The sequence below is a fragment of the Somniosus microcephalus genome, chromosome 14, assembly GCF_052327205.1.
Source record: "Somniosus microcephalus isolate GS21.2 chromosome 14, FLI_Smic_1.0, whole genome shotgun sequence".
NCBI lineage: Eukaryota > Metazoa > Chordata > Chondrichthyes > Squaliformes > Somniosidae > Somniosus > Somniosus microcephalus.
Genome location: NC_141000.1, coordinates 7,126,213 through 7,146,335, shown reverse-complemented (window position 1 = coordinate 7,146,335; position 20,123 = coordinate 7,126,213). Strand labels below are relative to the sequence as shown.

Genomic DNA, 20,123 nt, shown 5'->3' with positions numbered 1-20,123 from the left:
CCATTCCGCTATGACACTGGTCCCACCCCGGTTCAGGTGGAGCCCATCCCAACTCCTTCCTGTCCCAGTACTGGAGAGAGTGCCCCATGAAATGGATCCCCTTCTTCCCACACCAGTCTTTCAGCCATGCATTCACCTTCCTGATCTGCCTATCCCTATGCCAATTAGCATGTGGCTTGGGTAGTAATCCCAAGGTTGCCACCTGTGAGGTCCTGTTTTTAAATTTTGTTCCTAACTTCTGATACTCCTTTTTCTTCCCTATGTCATTGGTCCCAACATGGACCACAATAATTGGATCTGCCCTCTCCCTTTCCAAGTTCCTTTCCAGTTGCTCCGAGATATCATTTATCTTTGCACCAGGTAGGCAACACACCCTTCTGGACTCTCGGTCATGACTACAGAGGACGCTATTTATCCCCCTAATTATTGAATCCCCTATGACTACAACCTTTCTATTCTACCCCACCCCTGCTCCACCCTTGGACTGCCCCCTGCTTCATGGTGCCATGGTTAGCATTTTGGCTGCCCATCCTGCAGCCTGCATCCTTATCACAGGTAGCAAGTACATTCTACCTATTTGTTGAATTTATGTGAACGATTTCCCCTTACTTGTATTGTAATCCTAGCAAGATTATAGAATAGTGAATGTTATTCTAATATTCAAAAAGGGAGAGATGAGTCTAGGGATTATAGACCAATTAGCTGAACATCAATAGTCGAAGGGAAAATGACTGAGAGCATTATGTAGGATCTTAACGGTGTTAATCTAAATGTGCAGGGAAGATTTTCTCCCTATTTGTAGCAAAATTATATACTGGCTCCAATTCATAATTTCTCTCTTCAAAATCCTATCTGTGTTCCTGATACCAACATTTATGTTTTTGCTATTAATATCAAACCAAAGGAACCTAACCTCATGGAGGTATAAGCAGGCATTATCATGGTTTTACAAATAATACATAATGGCTTCCACTTCTATGGAGGTCACTAAACTTTGGATGTGGATTATCAAGTGGCTATAATTTGTGTAGGTTTACAAAATACACTTGACAGTCAAGTTCCTTAAAGGAAAAATGATCAATTTTAACTCCCAGCAGGAGTGGACAGCAATTCTGTGTGGGAGTGGGAGGCCTGGCAGATTTTAATTATTGGACCACATTTGAATGCTGACGGTCAGCTGCACAGCTATTTCATTGGAAAGTGTTAGCTGGCAAGCAGGGGAGGAAGAAAATAGGCACAGAGGCCACCCACCAGCAACAGAAAAAGGCTGCCTGCAGAAAGGCAAGTGCTGGAGGGCAGGGTATTCCAAGGATCTCACAGCTGGGAAGGAGGGAGAACCCAGGTCAGCAGAGGCCCTTGTGGGGCTCAGAGGACCACCCTGCTCCTCCGGCCCCACTAAAGAAAGTTTTTACTTACCAGCATGCCTCACCGGCTTCCTGTCTGATTGACCTTTTTTTTAAAAATTCGTTCATGGGATGTGGGCGTCGCTGGCAAGGCTAGCATTTATTGCCCATCCCTAGTTGCCCTCGAGGAGGTGGTGGTGAGCCGCCGCCTTGAACTGCTGCAGTCTGTGTGGTGAAGGTACTCCCACGGTGCTGTTAGGGAGGGAGTTCCACGATTTTGATCCAGCGACAATGAAGGAGTGGCGATATATTTCCAAGTCAGGATGTTGTGTGACTTGGAGGGGAACTTGGAAGTGTTGGTGTTCCCATGCGCCTGTTGCCCTTGTCTTTCTAGGTGTTAGAGGTCGCGGGTTTGGAACGTATTGCCGAAGAAGCCTTGGTGAGTTGCTGCAGTGCATCTTGTAGATGGTACACACTGCAGCCACGGTATGCTGGTGGTGGAGGGAGTGAATGTTTAAGGTGGTGGATGGGGTGCCAATCAAGCGGGCTGCTTTGTCTGGGATGGTGTCGAGCTTCTTGAGTGTTGTTGGAGCTACACTCATCCAGGCAAGCGGAGAGTATTCCATCACAGTCCTGACTTGTGCCTTGTAGATGGTGGAAAGGCTTTGGGGAGTCAGGAGGTGAGACACTCGCCGCAGGATACCTAGCCTCTGACCTGCTCTTGTCACAGTATTTATGTGGCTGGTCCAGTTAAGTTTCTGGTCAATGGTGACCCCCAGGATGTTGATGATGGGGGATTCGGCGATGGTAATGTCAAGGGGCGGTGGTTAGACTCTCGCTTGTTGGAGATAGTCATTGCCTGGCACTTGTGTGGCGTGAATGTTACCTGCCACTTATCAGCCCAAGCCTGAATGTTGTCCAGATCTTGCTGAATGCAGGCACGGACTGCTTCATTACCTGAGGAATTGCGAATGGCACTGAACACTGTGCAGTCATCGGTGAACATCCCCACTTCTGACCTTTATATTGGAGGGAAGGTCATTGATGAAGCAGCTGAAGATGGTTGGGCCTAGGACACTGCTCTGAGGAACTCCTGCAGCGATGTCCTGGGGCTGTGATGATTGACCTCCAACCACCAGAACCATCTTCCTTTGTGCTAGGTATGACTCCAGCTAGCGGAGCTTTCCCCCAACCCCCCCCCGATTCCCATTGACTTCAGTTTTACCAGAGCTCCTTGATGCCACACTCGGTGAAATGCTGCCTTGATGTCAAGGGCAGTCACTCTCCCCTCACCTCTGGAATTCAGCTCTTTTGTCCATGTTTGGACCAAGGCTGTAATGAGGTCTGGAGCCGAGTGGTCCTGGCGGAACCCAAACTGGGCATCAGTGATCAGGTTATTGGTAAGTGCCACTTGATAGCACTGTCAACGACACCGTCCGTCACTTTGCTGATGATTGAGAGTAGACTGATGGAGCGTTAATTGGCTGGATTGGATTTGTCCTGCTTTTTGTGGACAACACACACCTGGGCAGTTTTCCACATTGTTGGGTAGATGCCAGTGTTAAAGCTGTACTGGAACAGCTTGGCTAGAGGCACGGCTAGTTCTGCAGCACAAGTCTTCAGCACGACAGCCGGGATATTGTCAGGGCCCCAGCCTTTGCTGTATCCAGTGCACTCAGCCATTTCTTGATATCACGTGGAGTGAATCGAATTGGCTGAAGACTGGCTTCTGTGATGGTGGGGACCTCAGGAGAAGGCCGATATGGATCATCTACTCGGCCCTTCTGGCTGAAGATGGTTACTTTGTCTTTTGCATTCACGTGCTGGGCATCACCATCATTGAGGATGGGGATATTCATGAAGCCTCCTCCTCCCGTTAGTAGTTTAATGGCTCACCACAATTCACGACTGGATGTGGCAGGACTCTAGGTCATTGGACCCCAATTTGTATTTATTAATTAGGCTCCCACCAGAACCTAGAGGGATCCTCATCCACTGCCAAAGCCAGCAGTGATAAAATCTCAGATCGACAGGCAATGTAACCTTTCCATTTTAACTGTCCCTTGCTCCTTTCCTTCCAATCGAAGAGAGTTAAAATCCCTCTGTATGGCTCAGAAACCCAATTTGGTCATCTGAAGTTGATGGTAATGCATGGAAAACGCACTGTCTAGGGGCTCTGTTGGGATTTATTCTGGGCCTCTTGTTCAAACGGTAAGTGGTCTGAGAATTCCAAAGTTAATGCATGTGTAAATAGTGCTGTGAATGTAACACACCATGACTAATTGATCGCAATGGAGCAGCATCCAACGTTATATGACACCTCAAAAAGCACTCTCGGCAATCCCTCATTACAACAACAACTTCCATATATACAGCACCATTAACATAGAAAAATGTCCCAGTGCACTTCACAGAGGCGTAATCTGGCAAAATTAAATACCGAACCAAATATTTGCCAGGGTGGATGTGGGTTTTAAAGAGGGTCTTAAAGAAAGTGAGGGAGATATAGAGATGGAGGGGTTTAGGGGGGGAATGCCAGAGTGTGGGGCCTAGATGGCTGAAGGCATGGCTGCCAATGGTGGAGCAAAGGGAGGGAGTGGCTCAAAAGCAGAGGAAGAGAGTGTTTGGGAGGGTTTGTGTTGCTCGAGGAGGTTACAGAGAAAGCGAGGGGTAAGGCTATGAAGGGATTTGCGATGGAGAGTCATCTTAATTTTGACCACGCTCGATCAGCCCCGATGGACGGGACACATTGTCCGCATGCCCGATACGAGACTCTCAAAACCAGCGCTCTACTCGGAGCTCTGGCACGGCAGGAGAGCCCCAGATGGGCAGAGGAAACGCTTCAAGGACACCCTCAAAGCCTCCTTGAAAAAGTGTAACATCCCCACCGACACCTGGGAATCCCTGGCCCAAGACCGCACAAAGTGGAGGAGAAGCATCCGGGAAGGCGCCGAACACCTCGAGCCTCTTCGCCAGGAGCAAGCGGAAGCCAAGCGCAAGGAGCGCACGTCAACCCTAGCACTCCACCCACCCGCCCCTTCAACCACCGTCTGCCCCACCTGTGACAGAGACTGCAGGTCCCGCATTGGACTCATCAGTTCACCTGCGAACTCATTTTTTACTGTGGAAACAAGTCATCCTCAGTTCCGAGGGACTGCCTAAGAAGATGGAGAGTATATAAGGTCTTAAACTCAATTTGGGGTCCAACTGCAAACCGCCCAGTTCAACCTGAGACAGTAACAAGCAAAGGGGCTGAAATCTGTGGTGAATGTATGGAGGGGGCTGAAGACAATGGCTTCAATCTTCCCAGTGTTCAACAGGAAGAAATTGCGGCTCATCCAAGACTGGATATTGGACAATCAGTCTGATAACACAGAGGCCGTGGAGGGATTGAGAAAGAAGTGGAAAGGTACAGCTGGATGTCATCATAGTATATGTGGAAGCTTACTCCATGTCTGCGGATGATGTCGCCAAGGGGTAGCAAGTAGATGAGAAAGAGGATGGGGCAAAACTTAGATAATTAAACAAAAAAATCCCAGTTGTAGTCTCCCAGGAACCAGCCAGGTGAACATAACTAATTGCAGAACTCAAATGATCAAAATACATTAAGATTTCCTATGTTAATGTCTGGCAATATTTGCTATCTGGTTTTAGTTGGTGTCATCTAATATATATATTCAATTGCTTCTGAGAAAGGAATATTGTTTCTCCCTGGCTGCACAATGTTTTGGGGCACTGCTGCTACTAGAGATACAGAATTGGCTTCTCTTTGAGGCTGAGATTCCCAGTGACCAGAAGATTTGGGGATTTCCCTCCCTCCTTCCATTTCCTACAGTTACTGACCGCAGTGCAAGTGTCGAAGGTGTTTGAACTCCGGAAAGGGATAGCTGTATACTGGGTGTTGGCATCTTCACAGGATATGATAAGGTAGACTAGCTCTCACCTTTAGTCAGGAAAGATAACAAGAAAGATCAGCACTGCGTATGTATTAAAGTTATCCAGAAAGGAATAGCTTAGTATTAGATTGCAATTCTTATTTTTTTCCCCACTTGAAGAATTAGATACTACATTTACAGTTGAGAATGTATTATATCACTTAGCTTATTTTCTTGTTCATAGCTTATTTGATAATTTGCTTCATACTTTAAACTTAAAGAAAGCTCTGAAGGTGTGATACTCTATTCACATTGAAGACTGGAGAGAGGTGTATGAGGACATAGAATAAATTCCAGTAGTGTAAAAATTATTACCTGACAGATACTTTACCAAAAGTTTTCCTCAACCTCAAGGGTAGAATAAACACTATAAAGGTACGGGGAGTTGAGACTCACAAGAGCTGAAATAATCTAGAGTAAGAATGGAAAATGACCAATAACATAACTGGGAACTTTTCCTATCCTTCCCTGTTGGACAGGCCAAAGCTGCCTGCCTTAGAGAACATTTTGATTACTCAGGATGAGTCTGTGTCTGACCATGAAGTGTATGACTATACCTCATCTTTAAACCCATACACAATCCTCTATTAAAATATTTGATTCCTTCAATACCAGGCCTGAAGACTGCTTATAACTGAGTGACTTGGTAAGCCACTTTGGAGGCCATTAAAAGCCATCGACATAGTGTGGAACTGTAGTCATGTGTAGACCAGACCAGGTAGGGGTAAAATGTTCCCTTCCCTGAAAGACATTAGTGAACCAGATTTATCAAATTTAGTTTCAAAATTTGTCATGAAAGGATTTAAACTCTCAACCTCTGGGTTCTGGACCAGTACCCTAACCACTGAACAACTAGATTCAGCTTGAAAGGGACTACTGCTGTATCAAACTATCTAAAATTATATCCATAATGGCAAGATGAAGGTGTGAAAACTTAACTATTTTAGATATTATGGACTGAATTTTATTTCTCACTTCATAACTTTGCTTTCCGAAGAAAATGTGCTGTGGAAAAGTCTGGAGTACTGGAATACTGAAACTAGTCATGATGCCTGGGCTAACTTAAGTACAAGACATGGTGGCTACAGGACTTTATTAAAAGTGCATAAATAGTGTACACACATTTTTCTTTGTGGTTAAATCCTAATATTCCAATACATATAGACATGTAGGCGACCTGGGCAACATAGAAGCTGATGAAAATGGCACAGCTCGTTTTGAAATGGAGGACCGACTTCTTCGCCTGGCAGGAAAGTATTCAATTATTGGACGTACTATGGTGGTAAGTGTTAAAATTGTACTGTCAAGCAGTGTACCAAGACACAGGCTACAGAGCGGTGGGAAAAAGATTCACCACTTTTTCTTCCAGAGTTTCTGATCTCAACCGAACAGAGGGGAGGTAAATTGGTTGAGGATTTTCAAGTAGACCTAATTCCATTCTTCACTGACACTACTGAAAGATCAGATAACAAAATACATGGAGTCAGAGAATATAATAAAAATAGCATGGATTTCTAAAAAGGCCATACTAACCTACCCACGAACCATATTGAATTCTTTGAAGAAATAACAAAGAATAGATTAGTGCAATGCAGTGAATTGTGATATATAGATATAGATATATATATATAGATAGATAGATTTTCAGAAGATCTTTGATAAAGTTCCACAATAGAGACTCAAGACAAAGCTCAGGCCGTGTGGAGTTATGTACCAAGTAGCAGAATGGTATGAAAGATGGCTACAAAACAGAAAACCGAAGGCACAGTTACAAGAAGTTTCTCTGATTTACAGAAACTGGGAAGTGGTGACCCGAAGGGATCTGTCCTGGGACTACTGTTCAACTCATATATATATTATATATATATATATATATATATAAGCAATTTGGACGCAGAAATTATAGGTATGGTGTCAACATTTGCAGATGATACCAAACTCAGGCGGGGGCGGGGTGTAGCTGATATGGGGTACTGCACCAAAATACAGGAAGACATAAACATGCTTGCAGAGTGGGCAGATGAAAGGAAAGTGAATTTCATCATAGCAAAATGTGAGGTGGTTCATTTTGGTGTGAGGAACAAGGAGGCCTCTTAATCCGCGGAAGGTAAGAAATTAAATGAAGAGGAGGAGCAAAGAGATCTGGGAATACAGATACAAAGGCCGGAAACTTTACCTTGGAGTCGGGTCAGGTGCGTGTGGGCTGTGTAGCGGGTCGGGAACTCGGAAGATTTGAACAGCGAGTTCTGCACTGCACGTTTAACTCAGTGGCCCCAATTAAAAGAGTCATGTGCGTGTCCTGGCCCAATTAAATGGAGTGGTCTGATGACATCACCGATGACTCGTTTTCAGTGTGGATATTTAAAGCAGCCTTTGACGGTTGCTGTAGGAGTGTTGAAGGTGATTTCCAGAGCTATAAATTGCTGAATAGCATTGACAAATCTTTGGGTCATGGAGACACAAAGGCAGAAGCCAGCCCCAAGATTCCCAGATGCCTCCCTGGCACTGCTAGTCCAGGGAGTAAGAGCACGCTGGGAGGTCCTCTTCCCTGCGGATGGCAGAAAAAGACCAGCAAAAGAGACAAAGAGGGCATGGCTAGACCTCGCAGAGTAGGTCAGCAGTAGACATGTGGTGAGGAGAACGTGGATCCAGTGCCGCAAGAGATTCAATGATCGCATGAGGTCAGGAAAGGTGAATACTATGCCACACTCACCTACATTGTCACGCCAACCCCATCACTCTGCCTTCCCAAGCCTACACCTGTACATCACTCCTCACACCAACCTACTTTGCAGATCCACCCATCCCTCTCTATGGAGCTCACGTCCCTATCTGACTAACCACCACTGACGCTCACCCTCATCCTAATGCAATCATAGCAAGTAACACCACAGAAGGGGATCATTTGGCAATGTCACGCCACTCCCTCATAGTCACCCTCTACAGATGTAGCCCATCCATTCCTTACACTCATTCTATCACTCTCACTCAAAGTTCTCTTCTTTCCCTCCTTGCAGGAGAAGAGAGCCCACAACAATTGGGAGAAGCAGAGAACCGGAGGTGGCCCTCCAGTCTTCACCAATTTAATTTCAGCAGAGGAGGAGGCCCTAGAGATCTCTGGGGTTACAGAACTGCTGGCGGAGGGAGATGGAGAGAGGAGGACCTCCCAGCAACTTGGTGACAATTACAGTACATCTCATATGGCCACATGTACTGATGTCAGCAGCCAGTGAAATGTCATCTGCACAATGGGAACGTTACTCATTCATATCATAACATTTCTAATTCATCTCTTTATTCGCCCACAGGTCTATCAAGTGCCCCTGCCCAACTGTCCAGCCACAGGAGGAAGACGACGACTCAGAAAAAGCTCCAGCTTCTGAGGTTGCACCGTCAGCAGAACCATGCGCATCCAGCACCAACGCAGATACGCACACATCGGTGGGTCCTGTGCGAGATAGAATAGTGTTGTCCCCTGGTGTCTCTCACTTCACAAGTGAGCAAGAGCAAATAGTGTCGACAGGGTCAGCAGTGGAGACTCCTCACCGGAGGGGGGAGAACACTCCAAGCTCTGCTGAGCTGCATACAGATGCTGAACCTCGGGGACCATCGAGAAAAAGGGTGATCTTGGAGGGGCAGCAACAATTGCATGAGGCTCTGGCAGCTTTTGCAGCCGTGATGTGTGCAAATGTAGAGAGAATGGAGGAGTCCATCTCCAACATGAGCACCACCATCTCGCAAGTGATGGTGATGATGTGCTGTTCCATGGACAGGATGGCCACCTGCATGGAGCAGCAAATGCCACAGTCCATAACAGATTGCAGGACCCTCATTGACCTCATCTCGAGGAAGGATATTACTGTAGAATTGGGCGTTCATCGCCCCACTGATGTGTAGCAAGGAAGTGTGGGTGACCCATGAGAGGGATGATGGTGAGAGGGGACATGGAAGTGGGGGCTCTTCTCAAAGCGCTCCCACTTCTCCCCCGTTGCCTTTCCCTCAGTCAGAGCCCCACATGCTGCCTCCGATTCCGCTGGCTGAGTCTGCCCCTGCACAGTTGCAGGAGGAGCAGACTTTAGCGAGGCCCTCACATGCTTCAAAACCCAGAGGACATCCACCAAAACTGTCAAAGCAGTCGCAGCAGGGAAGTGAGCAACCTGCCTCTACCTCTGCTGAAGCCACAGGGGTTGCACCTTGTAGAAGCACATGGGTGTATGAAAAAATGTTAGTTATGTTTGTTATATTTATGATGCACATAAATTTATTTCTTTGCACAACTTTCCCATCTTGTCCATTCTTGCCTGCTACCTGGGAAGAGGCTTTGTCGTTCGGAGTGAATGGTGAGGCATGGCTTAACCTAGAGCAACAGGGGTTTGGATGACAGGAATGGTTTGGTCATTGTAGGACTGCTTTGTGGTGGTGTTGGTGGGGGGGGGGGGTGGGGATGTTGGTACAGCATCTGGTAGCCATATTGGTGCAAGTTAAGTAAATCTGGCCATTATGAGGCCATCCCGGGCAGCAATGTGCGCCACTGCTGATGCCATTTCCATGTCCGGTTCCTCCTCCTCCAGCTCGTGTTCCACCTATTCCTCCTTGTCCTTCTCCGAAGAGGCTGTGCGCTCTGCGCTTCCTCCTCCTGCACCTCCAATCCTCGCTGCTGTGTTATGTTGTGTAGCTCGCAGCATATGACAATGATTCTGGAGCCCCTGGCTGATGCCTGCTAAAGGGCTCCTCCAGATCTGTCAAGGCATCTGAAGTGCATCACCTTCAAGCCGATTGCTTGCTCTATTACACATCTGGTGGATATGTGGCTGTCATTATAGCACACCTCGGCCTCATTACTTGGCCTCCTCAAGGGTGTCATCAGCCATGTCTTCAGTGGGTAGCCCTTGTCTCTAAGCAGCCAGCCAGTAAGTTTGTTTGGAGGGATGAAGAGCTGAGGGAGGGTGGACTGGCGCAGCACGAAAGAGTCACGACAGCTGCCAGGGAATCTGGCGCACACATGCAAGATCTTTTTATGGTTGCAGAAGAGCTGCACATTGAGGGAGTGGAAGCCCTTGCAGTTCACAAACACTTCTGGGTGATGTGGGGGTGCCTTGATGGCCACATGTGTGCAGTCAGTGACGCCCTGCACCTGTGGGAAGCCAGCCGAGCGCCCACTCAGTAACACTGGCTTCATCAGTGGCAAAGTGCACATAAGTGGCAGACTTGTGAAACATGGCATCAGTCACCTGGGGGATGCATCTGTGGGCAGCCGACTACAAAATCCTGTAAATGTCTGCTGCAGATCCCTGGAAGGAGCCTGAGGCGAAGTTGTTGAGGGCGGTGGTAACTTTGACAGCCACTGATTATTGTGTGCAGTTTTGGTCGCCTTAGCTGAGGAAGGATGTTCTTGCCATGGAGGGAGTGCAGTGAAGATTCACCAGACTGATACCTGGGATGGCAGGAATGACGTATGAGGAGAGATTGGTTCGATTGGGCTTATATTCGCTGGAGTTTAGAAGAATGAGAGGGGATCTCATTGAAACGTATAAAATTCTAACAGGACTAGACCGACTAGATGCAGGAAGGATGTTCCCAATGGCGGGGGAGTCCAGAACCAGGGGTCACAGTCTAAAGATAAGGGGTAAGCCATTTAGGACTGAGATGAGGAGGAATTTCTTCACCCAGAGAGTGGTGAACCTGTGGAATTCTCTACCACAGAAGGCAGTTGAGGCCAATTCATTAAATATATTCAAGAAGGAGTTGGATATATTTCTTAAGGCTAAAGGGATATGGGGAGAAGGCAGGGACAGGGTACTGAGTTTGGATGATCAGCCATGATCTCATTGAATGGTGGAGCAGGCTCAAGGGGCCGAATGGCCTACTCCTGCTCCTATCTTCTATGTTATATTTCTGTGTCCACCAGGTCCTCTGGGCAGCAAGTCTTGTTCCAGTAAGCTACAAATATCTGCGACGACCTGGCGCGATAGCCTGAGCTGCCTGAAGCACTGCTGCTCAGTCATGTCTAGGAAGCTCATCCTCTGCCTGTATAGCCTGTGTTGGGGTTATCGCCTCCGGCGTGGTGCAACCCTGTGCTGATCCCCTCTTCTGCAGAACATCAGGTCGTTGAGAAGGCTGCTGTTGTGGTTGCTGCTTTTACATCCAAAAGATGGGCGAAACACATATTAATTTCTACCTCAGTGTGTCCAAATAGCTTTTGCTGAATGTGATGGCATGTCAAATCAGGCCTACCATGTAAATTGAGTTTGACACTCCTGCTCAATGTGGTAGGGAAACAGTTGGCCACATTTCATCGTTGGTTCTCTGAACCGGAGATTCAAATTTCAAATATTTTGTGCAAATATTCTGTCCTGGGCACACTGAGGATCCATGATAGCCCACACAGTGCACTCCACACATATCAAGAGGGTTCCCTGCACTACTATTCTTTTGTGTCTAGGTGACTAACTTAAATATGGGAATAGTGTTACTTTTAACTCCTGCTAGAATCAAACTGCTTACGCACTGTAGTAAGGACTGAAATAATGACATTTGAGCTGCTGTATATAGTTTTAAGATGTTCTTTACCTACCCATAGTGAAAATTAAAAAGTGCAGAGGCTTTTAATCACTATTCTCAATGATGATGTGTCTCATCTCTTGTGCTAGATAGAAATATTAATTATAAAAAGCCTGATACCCCCACAATTTTTACATTTGTTGTTGGGATGTGGTTGACACTGGCAAGCTAGTATTTATTGCCCATCCTTAGTTGCCCTAAGGGCATTTAAGAGTACAGTGGCACGGAGTCACCTGTAAGTCAAGCCAGGTAGGTGTGGCAGGTTCCCTTCCCTACAGAACATTCGTGGGTTTTTAATGACAGTGCAGCAGTTTCTGTGATTTAGTGCCAGCCCACAAATAACAGATTTATTGATTTTCAATGTCACAACTTGCTGTGGTGGGATTTGAACTCCATGATCTCTGGGTTGCTAGTCTAGTACCATAATCACTAAACTACTGTGTACTAATAATGTCAAGCTTCTGTCATTTAAAACTGTGCACATAAACATTCTCAATAAATTTCTTATGTTGATGGATGCACCATACTTAACTTGGCATACAGGTAGTTGTATACAGACCACACTCTCTTATGCCTAAATATCCCAGGAGTGAGAGATTTTAACCTTCATCTCCATCAAGGGAGGGTACTATTTGGTCAATGTACATAGATCATTAGCCAATATGTGGACCAGAGAAAGAATCTTCATCTATCCAAACTGTATTTATTGTGTATGGAATCAAAACACTGGAATGATTTTCCCATTACTAAATAGAGGTGAACACATTGGGTTTTGGAATGTATTTCCATATGAGGTGACAATCTCCTGAGCCAATGTGTAGAGGGTTCCTGTAAGATAACAACTAAAGCAATCTTCATGCTTTTTGACCTTTTTGCTCCGTAGAATAAGCAATTTAGGAACATATGAATGGGAGTAGGCCATTGAACCTCTCAAGCCTATTCTGCCATTCAGTGAGATCATGGCTGATCTGTATCCCAACTCCATTTACTCTCCTTGGCTCCATATCCCTTAATACCCTTGGGTAGCAAAAATCTTAGCGATCTCAGATTTTAAATTATTAATTGAGGTAGCATCTACTGTTTCTTGTGGGAGAGCGTTCCACACCTCTACCACCCTTTGCGTGAAGAAGTGTTTCCTAACTTCTCTCCTGCATGGACTGGCTCTGATTTTAAGGTTGTGTCTCCTTATCCTAGACTCCACCGCCAGTGGAGAAAGCTCTTTATCTACCCTATCAGTTCCTTTCAAAATGCTAAAAACCTCAATCAAATCACCCCTTAACCTTCTATAGTCCAGGGAATACAAGCCTAGTTTATGGAAAATCTCCTCATAATTTAACCCTTGGCACCCTGGTAATAGTCTGGTGAATCTGTGTTGCATTCCTTCCAAGGCCAATATATCAAAGCAAAACTTCCTCCCCATTACATTCTAACCCTTTAGATATAGAGACTAATTTTCCATTAGCCTTTTTGATTATTTTTTGTATCTGACCACTACATTTTAATGATCTGTGTACATGGACTCCTAAATCTTTTTGGACCTCTACTGTTCCTAGCTTTTCACCATTTAAAAAATACTCGGATCTATCCTTTTTTGGTTCAAAATTGATGACCTCACACTTACCTGCGTTGAAATCCATCTGCCACAGTTTTGCACACTCATTTAATCTATCAATGTCTCTTTGTAATTTTATGCTCCCGTCTACACTACTTATTATGCCATCAATCTTTGTGTCATTGGAAAACTTGCATATATAGCTCTATATTGTGTTAGCTTGGTGATTAATGAATATAGTGGTGATTATTTGCGGTCCCAGCACAGATCCTTGTGGGACACCACTAGTCACTTCCTTCCAGTTTGAGTACATACCCATTATCCTTACTCTCTGTCTTCTACCACCTAACGAATCTCCTAACTAGGACAATAATTTGGCTTCAATTCTGTAACGTCCGTGTGTAATTGAGAAACGGACTGCAGAAGTTGGTTATAACAGGTGTTTACTGAATGGAGACAAAACTGGAACGACTATACAAAGTTACTACACAGGCTTATATACAGGGGTGGTCACTACTGGTACTGCAGTATACAGGGACTGCAGAATATAGTTCCTTCTTCAAGGTACATACACTACAATTCCTCCCCTTTTAGCTAAACAGTACATAACATTCGATTAATAATTAAATAACATATTTACAATTACAGTTGCTATATACATTAGCTGAAGTTAATCAATTATAAATTCAGTCTTTGAGGAGGCTTCCTGATTCTGTCCGGATAACGCCTCTTTGCCATATAGCTGGAGTTGATGCTACTCCGAATACCAGTCGATTATACTGGTAAAGACCTTTGTGAGTGTTTATCGTGAGATATTTCCTAGAGGATTCTTCAACCTCCATCTGCAAATATGCTTGCGCTAGGTCAATTTTTGTAAAACGTTTCCCTCCAGATAGTGAGGCGAAAATATCTTCTATCCTCGGAAGAGGATACTGTACTGTGTGAAGGACTGGGTTCACAGTCACCTTGAAGTCCCCACAGATGCGAACCTTCCTTGGCTCCTCAGACTTATTGTTTAACGTTTTCTTCATGACAGGAACGATGGGTGTCGCCCACTCGCTCCAGTCTACCTTAGTTAACACGCCTGCATTCTCCAGATTCTCCAGCTCTGCCTCGACGGCTGGGCGAATTGCATACGGTACCGGTCTTGCTTTGAAAAACTTGGGAATTGCATTCTCTTCTATTTTTATTGAGGCGGTTATGCCTTTAAGAGTTCCCAGTTCTTGCTGAAATACCTCTTTAGCGTTAGCCAAGATTTTTGACAATCGTCCAGGTGTGACGTCGTCATCCTTTTTACCAGCCATCGTCAGTGCCTGAATGGAGTGCCAGTCTAAACTTATCTTTCTGATCCATTCACGTCCCAATAACGGTGGTCCACCATCTTGCAGTATGTACAGATACAATTTCTGTATTTCCTTGCCGTTGTATTCGACAGGCACCCTTATTTTCCCTCTGGGGTATACTTTCTGCCCCGTATATGTCTTCAAGACAATGGATGTGTCTTTCAAGGGTATGTGTGAGAATAGCCGCTCGTAGTCTCGTCAATTCATGACGGTCAGGGCTGATCCTGTATCCAATTCCATTTTGACTTGGGACCCTGCTATCGTGAGGGTGACCCAAATGGTTCGGTGATCCTCTTTTGTGATTACGTTGTGTAGTTTGAGACAGCTTAGTCTCTTGTTCCCGGATTCACTATTGCTCTTCTGGTCTTCGGAACTACTGTCCGTCATCTTTTGTACTTTCCTGTACGGTTCCTTAGTAGTCTTTTTGTTGTCGTTAGTCTTCTTCCCGGACCTGCAAACTCGTGCAATGTGTCCCATCTTTCCGCATTGCCTGCATGTTTTGTCCTTGAACCAGCAGTCCTTCTGGTCATGGGTTCTGCCGCAGCGATAACATTTTTCAAATCCCCGTGTAATTTCATGGGTGCCGTATTCCTGTGGCTTTTGCTGTATTTCTGCAGCTCCCCTTGCTGCTGCTTCGTACGATACTGCCACGCTGAAAGCCTTATCTAGCGTCAGCTCTTTCTCTGAGAGTAACCTCTTCTGGGTTCCTTCACTCAGGAGTCCACAGACAAATTTGTCCCGTAGGGTATCTGCCAGTCCTGCTCTGAACTGGCAGTGCTTTGATAGCTTGCGTAGTTCCGTAAGGTAATCAGCATTGCTTTCATCTTTATGCTGATTTCTCTTGTGGAATTTAAATCTTTCTGCTATCAGCAGCGGTGTAGGATTTAGGTGTTCCTGTAGGATATCAACAATTTCGTTAAAACTCTTCGCCATCGGTTTGACTGGAGTGATCAGGTTCCGCAATAGGTCGTACGTTCTTGCGCCCATTAAGTTTAGTAGTACCGATGCCTTTTTCTCATCGGCTACTTCATTTGCCTTGCAATATACTTCGACTCTTTCCACATATGTGGTCCAGTCTTCTATTGCATTATCGAAGGCAGTGATATTGCCAGTCTTCGGCATCTTGGAGATCTAAGATGGCGCCTCCCACGCTTTGCCTTCTTCCCCGATTGAACAAAATGGCACCTCCCCGCTGGATTAAGATGGCGCCTCCCGCGCTTTCTGTCTTTTCCGCTGCTGCTAGCGCTGTTGCTGGCGTTTTTATGCCTTGATGGCGACGCCCTATGGTCTTCGCGCACTTCCCCCCTGCGTTGCTGCCAACGCCGCTCTCCGCGGTCCCCGTGGCAAACTGCAGCTCCTTGCGGCTTTCTGCGCTTCTAATTTCTTTTATTTTAATTACTGTTCCAGTCGTCAGAGCAGACCCTATGGGACACTTTCCTCCCTCTTCGCGGGTCAGTACGCTGCCCGGCTTCGTAGCACCGGCTGTGTGTTCCACCCTCTCTCTCTCTCCTCTTCCCGACAACGCTGCTCGGCCCCGTTGAAAAGCCACCCGATCGAGCTCTAGCCCGCCGCAGCCCAGGACGGATCAGTGTACTATCTGCCACCAGCCCGATTAGCTGGAACACCATAGACTGGATAACCAAGCCCAGCTCTCGACAGCCTCTCCTGCAAATCTTCGAATTCGATGAATCAGAGGCGGTTGCCCACGGTCGACGCCCATTTCGTCTGTTTGTTTTTTTTTCTTTTTGGATTTCTTCCTTCTGGCCTCGACCTCTAACAACTTCGCTTCAGGGATGGATCCCCGTGAGGTGGTGCAGAACTGTAGGTAAGTTCGGATCTGTTCATCGCCAGTGTAACGTCCGTGTGTAATTGAGACACGGACTGCAGAAGTTGGTTATAACAGGTGTTTACTGAATGGAGACAAAACTGGAACGACTATACAAAGTTACTACACAGGCTTATATACAGGGGTGGTCACTACTGGTACTGCAGTATACAGGGGCTGCAGAATATAGTTCCTTCTTCAAGGTACATACACTACAAATTCCATGAACTAACAGTCTCTTATGTGGAACCTTAGCGAATGCCTTCTGGAAATTCATGTAAACTACATCCATAGACATTCCCCTGTCTACTAGTTTAGTTACTTCCTCAAAAAATTCAATTAGGCTTGTTAGACATGACCTACCCGTTACAAATCCATGTGGGCTCTCTCTAATCAGGCCAAATTTCTCTTAAGTGCTCAGTCACTCTGTCCTTAATTATAGATTCCAATAACTTCCCCACAACAGATAATTAGACTAACGGGTCTATAATTCTCTGGTTTCTCTCTCTCTTTTAAATAATGGAGTTACATTTGCAATTTTCCAATCTGAAGTGACGATTCCTGAATCAAGGGTGCTTTGGAAGATTATGGCTAAATCATCTTCAATTTCCTCACCTACTTTAAAATCCTGAGGCAGAAACCATCAGGTCCTGGGGATTTGTCAGTCTTTAGTGCCATTATTTTTTCTGACCTGGAGTACTCAAGCTAGTCTGAAGGCGTAGGGGCTTAGAGACCTACCTCCAATGTTTTATATAACTGGTATACTTTGTCATTGTATGTTAAGGTTAGATGGTAGGTTCTATTAGGTAACCTCCTTCATTTCATTCAAAGAAGTTAAACTTCCATATACTAATTACCCTCCTTCTAGCATTTTGTCTGCCTTTATAACCTGACAAGACCTGGAGCTGCAACTTACTGCATTTTTGGGGGATGGGTAGTTTCATACTTTTATATAATTAAAAAAAAATCTTTAATGTTGTACACCTTGCAATTTATATCTCTCACATTGTACTTCATGTATGATTGTTGATTTTCAAAATTGTTACTAGTCGATTAATCTTGTGCATTAAAATTTGACTGGGATATTTTTAAGTGCTCTTGCTAGGTGCAAGGATCCCTACCTGTTGATTCTGTAGGCAAAAGCCCCAAAATAAGACCTCAGCCAGCAGAACTAGGGAAAGATCATCTAACTTGGTGTCAAAGTTTGACTAAATGGTGCCTTTTGTGAATTTTTTTCAAACCCCAATGGGAGGAAATCATTTTATATTTCCATGTGGCATTTGATTTATTTCAAAGATACCTAAGAAAGGGTAGTTATCCTTAGTATCTACATGTAATGTAAGCTGCATTGAAAAGCTATAACTTAAGTATGTTTCATCCATTACGCTTCCCCAAATGTACATTCATAATTCTAAACATTAAGAACTGTATCCATATATAGACACTCACATTACAACATAAATTAATTTGAAGTAATGTTTATTAATCAAAATCGTGCTTTTGCAGGTGAACATGTTTTAACTGAGAACTAGAATCTCAAAACTGTTGAGACATCTGGGACCAGGAGAGCAATTAAAATCTTCCAATGCTAACCTATTGGAATTTAATGTCTTGTGCATTTACTAATGGAATAAACTGATAATGATGTGTCTTTCCCTTAATAAAGGTTCATGACAAGGAAGATGACCTGGGCAAAGGTACTGATAAGGAGAGTCTTGAAACAGGAAACAATGGAGGAGGTGTAGCTTGGGGTATAATTGGAGTAGATGAAGACCCCAAGTAAATATGTAGCAAAAATTCTAATTTGAGAGACTATTGATTTTGTAGTCCTAAATCTGCAGTCCTTCTTATTGAACAGCAATTGATTCAAAATTACATAAAATTAATTTTGCATTGTTTATAGTAACATGCATGCAATTGTACACTGTATGTCAGGAACTTCATCGGGGCCTGTTTTAAAAGTCAGTAAGTTTAAAAAAAATTGGGGTCAACTTCAACATCCTTTTCATGTTTTCCAGCAGGTTTTATTTTTTTTCTTTAAACATTGAATATTGACATCAAAGAATAACTTGGATGAGTTACTGAGCCTAGCAGTGCAAGAGATTTGAATTGACAAAACAAAGCTAAAACTGAAGCAACCTAGATTAATAATGGTATCAATTGGTAATTTAATTTCTTTATACTGTCAGAATAAGTGACTTCCAAGCCAGTAACTCAACATCTCAAGGATTCACTGTTTTTGAACAATAAAAGGAAAAAGTCAACTGTTCAAATTAATCATATTTCTAATTTTTTTTTAAAGGGGGGTGCCTCATGGTGATACTCCCTGTTAAATCTATTTGGAAAAGCCATGTGCAGTTCATTTTAATTTCTTAAACTGATATTACAGTGTTTACCAAGCATTTTATTGTAATGTATTTGAAAATGTCAGACATTTTTCATGCATGTGATTTTAACACCAACAAAGCCTGTTATTTCCCGATACCAGTCAAAATAAAAGTTAATCAGTACAGTTTGAGCCACATAATTGTAATTTAGGTGCATGAATTGTGACATTTCTTCATTCCTCAAATCAATAGCATTCTCTACATACTTTGAGTGAGCCCAACATTGAATTGGTGGGTGAGCACAAGAAACTACAGTAGTTACTTTGAAGTTTTGATGGGCATTGACCACTTTCCTCCTGCCTTTGACATAGGTAAGTTGTGTGAATCAACAAAGCAATATGCACTTGTTTCTCCACTCTGGCTCCAAAAATCCACATTCTGTTGGATTCGGGGAGCATCCGGGCCAGGTGAAGACCTGCAGTGGTAGAAGGGGAGTGGGAACCTGGTTATGCTGGGATTTCCTGTGGGGCTGGCTGTTTTTTGCACCTGCTGCCTTGCAGCCTAATGTCATTACTGGAGGCAGGACTGGTGAAATGGCACCACCTACCAGAACACCTGCTAGTCTTTAACTGGTCATTTATTTCATTGCTGTTTGTGGGACTTTGCATTGTACAAATTAGTTGCTGGATTTGCCGACAAAACAAGTAACAACACTTCAAAAATGATTCATTGGCTGTGAAGTCCTTTGAGACATCCTGAGGGTGCGAAAGGCACAGTAGAAATAGAAGTTCTTTCTTTCCTAGTCCGAGCTTCAGTGCCTTCAACATACTGTACGCCATTAAGAGGCAGGTATACATTACCACTAGCGGTGTAAGTGAGGCCCATTAAGAGTATTTCAAGCCAATTTCATGGCCCGAATACCTCCAAAAAAACAGAATTGGCTCCAGTGAAATCATCCTTCCAGAAAAGGGCTGATTTCAAGTTTATACTGAAGTCTTCAGCTGGCCCTGCCAGCTTCACCCATAACCAGCGGGCGAGTCCTGCATTTGTTTCCCCACCTGGCATAGATGAGGAATAGGAGACCCCTTATTTGAGGGGTCTCCTAAGTATGTCGACAAAGGGATCCTGATCTATGGTGCCCTGCTTTTTAAACCCAGAGTGTCCTCTGGCCATAAGAGATTGCTGCTATCCTGAGGCGATGTACCTTGCAGCTTATGACATATTGCATTGTTTAGAG

The 20,123-nt window shown here is 44.6% G+C and overlaps 1 protein-coding gene across 2 annotated transcripts in view; it reads left to right on the top strand.

Moving 5' to 3' along the window:
- LOC147107301 (superoxide dismutase [Cu-Zn]-like) overlaps positions 1 to 20,123 on the top strand; it is a 148,094-nt gene that overhangs the window by 44,896 nt on the left and 83,075 nt on the right. The window contains exons 4-5 of one of the 2 annotated variants that reach the window (XM_086006189.1): positions 6,443 to 6,560; positions 18,226 to 19,071. The exons of the other annotated variant lie outside the window; for it this stretch is intronic. Of the exons in view, the coding sequence (XP_085862315.1) occupies positions 6,443 to 6,560; positions 18,226 to 18,342 (235 nt within the window). The 3' untranslated portion in view covers positions 18,343 to 19,071. Of the gene's footprint in view, positions 1 to 6,442; positions 6,561 to 18,225; positions 19,072 to 20,123 lie in introns of those variants that run through there. 2 annotated transcript variants of the gene reach the window in all.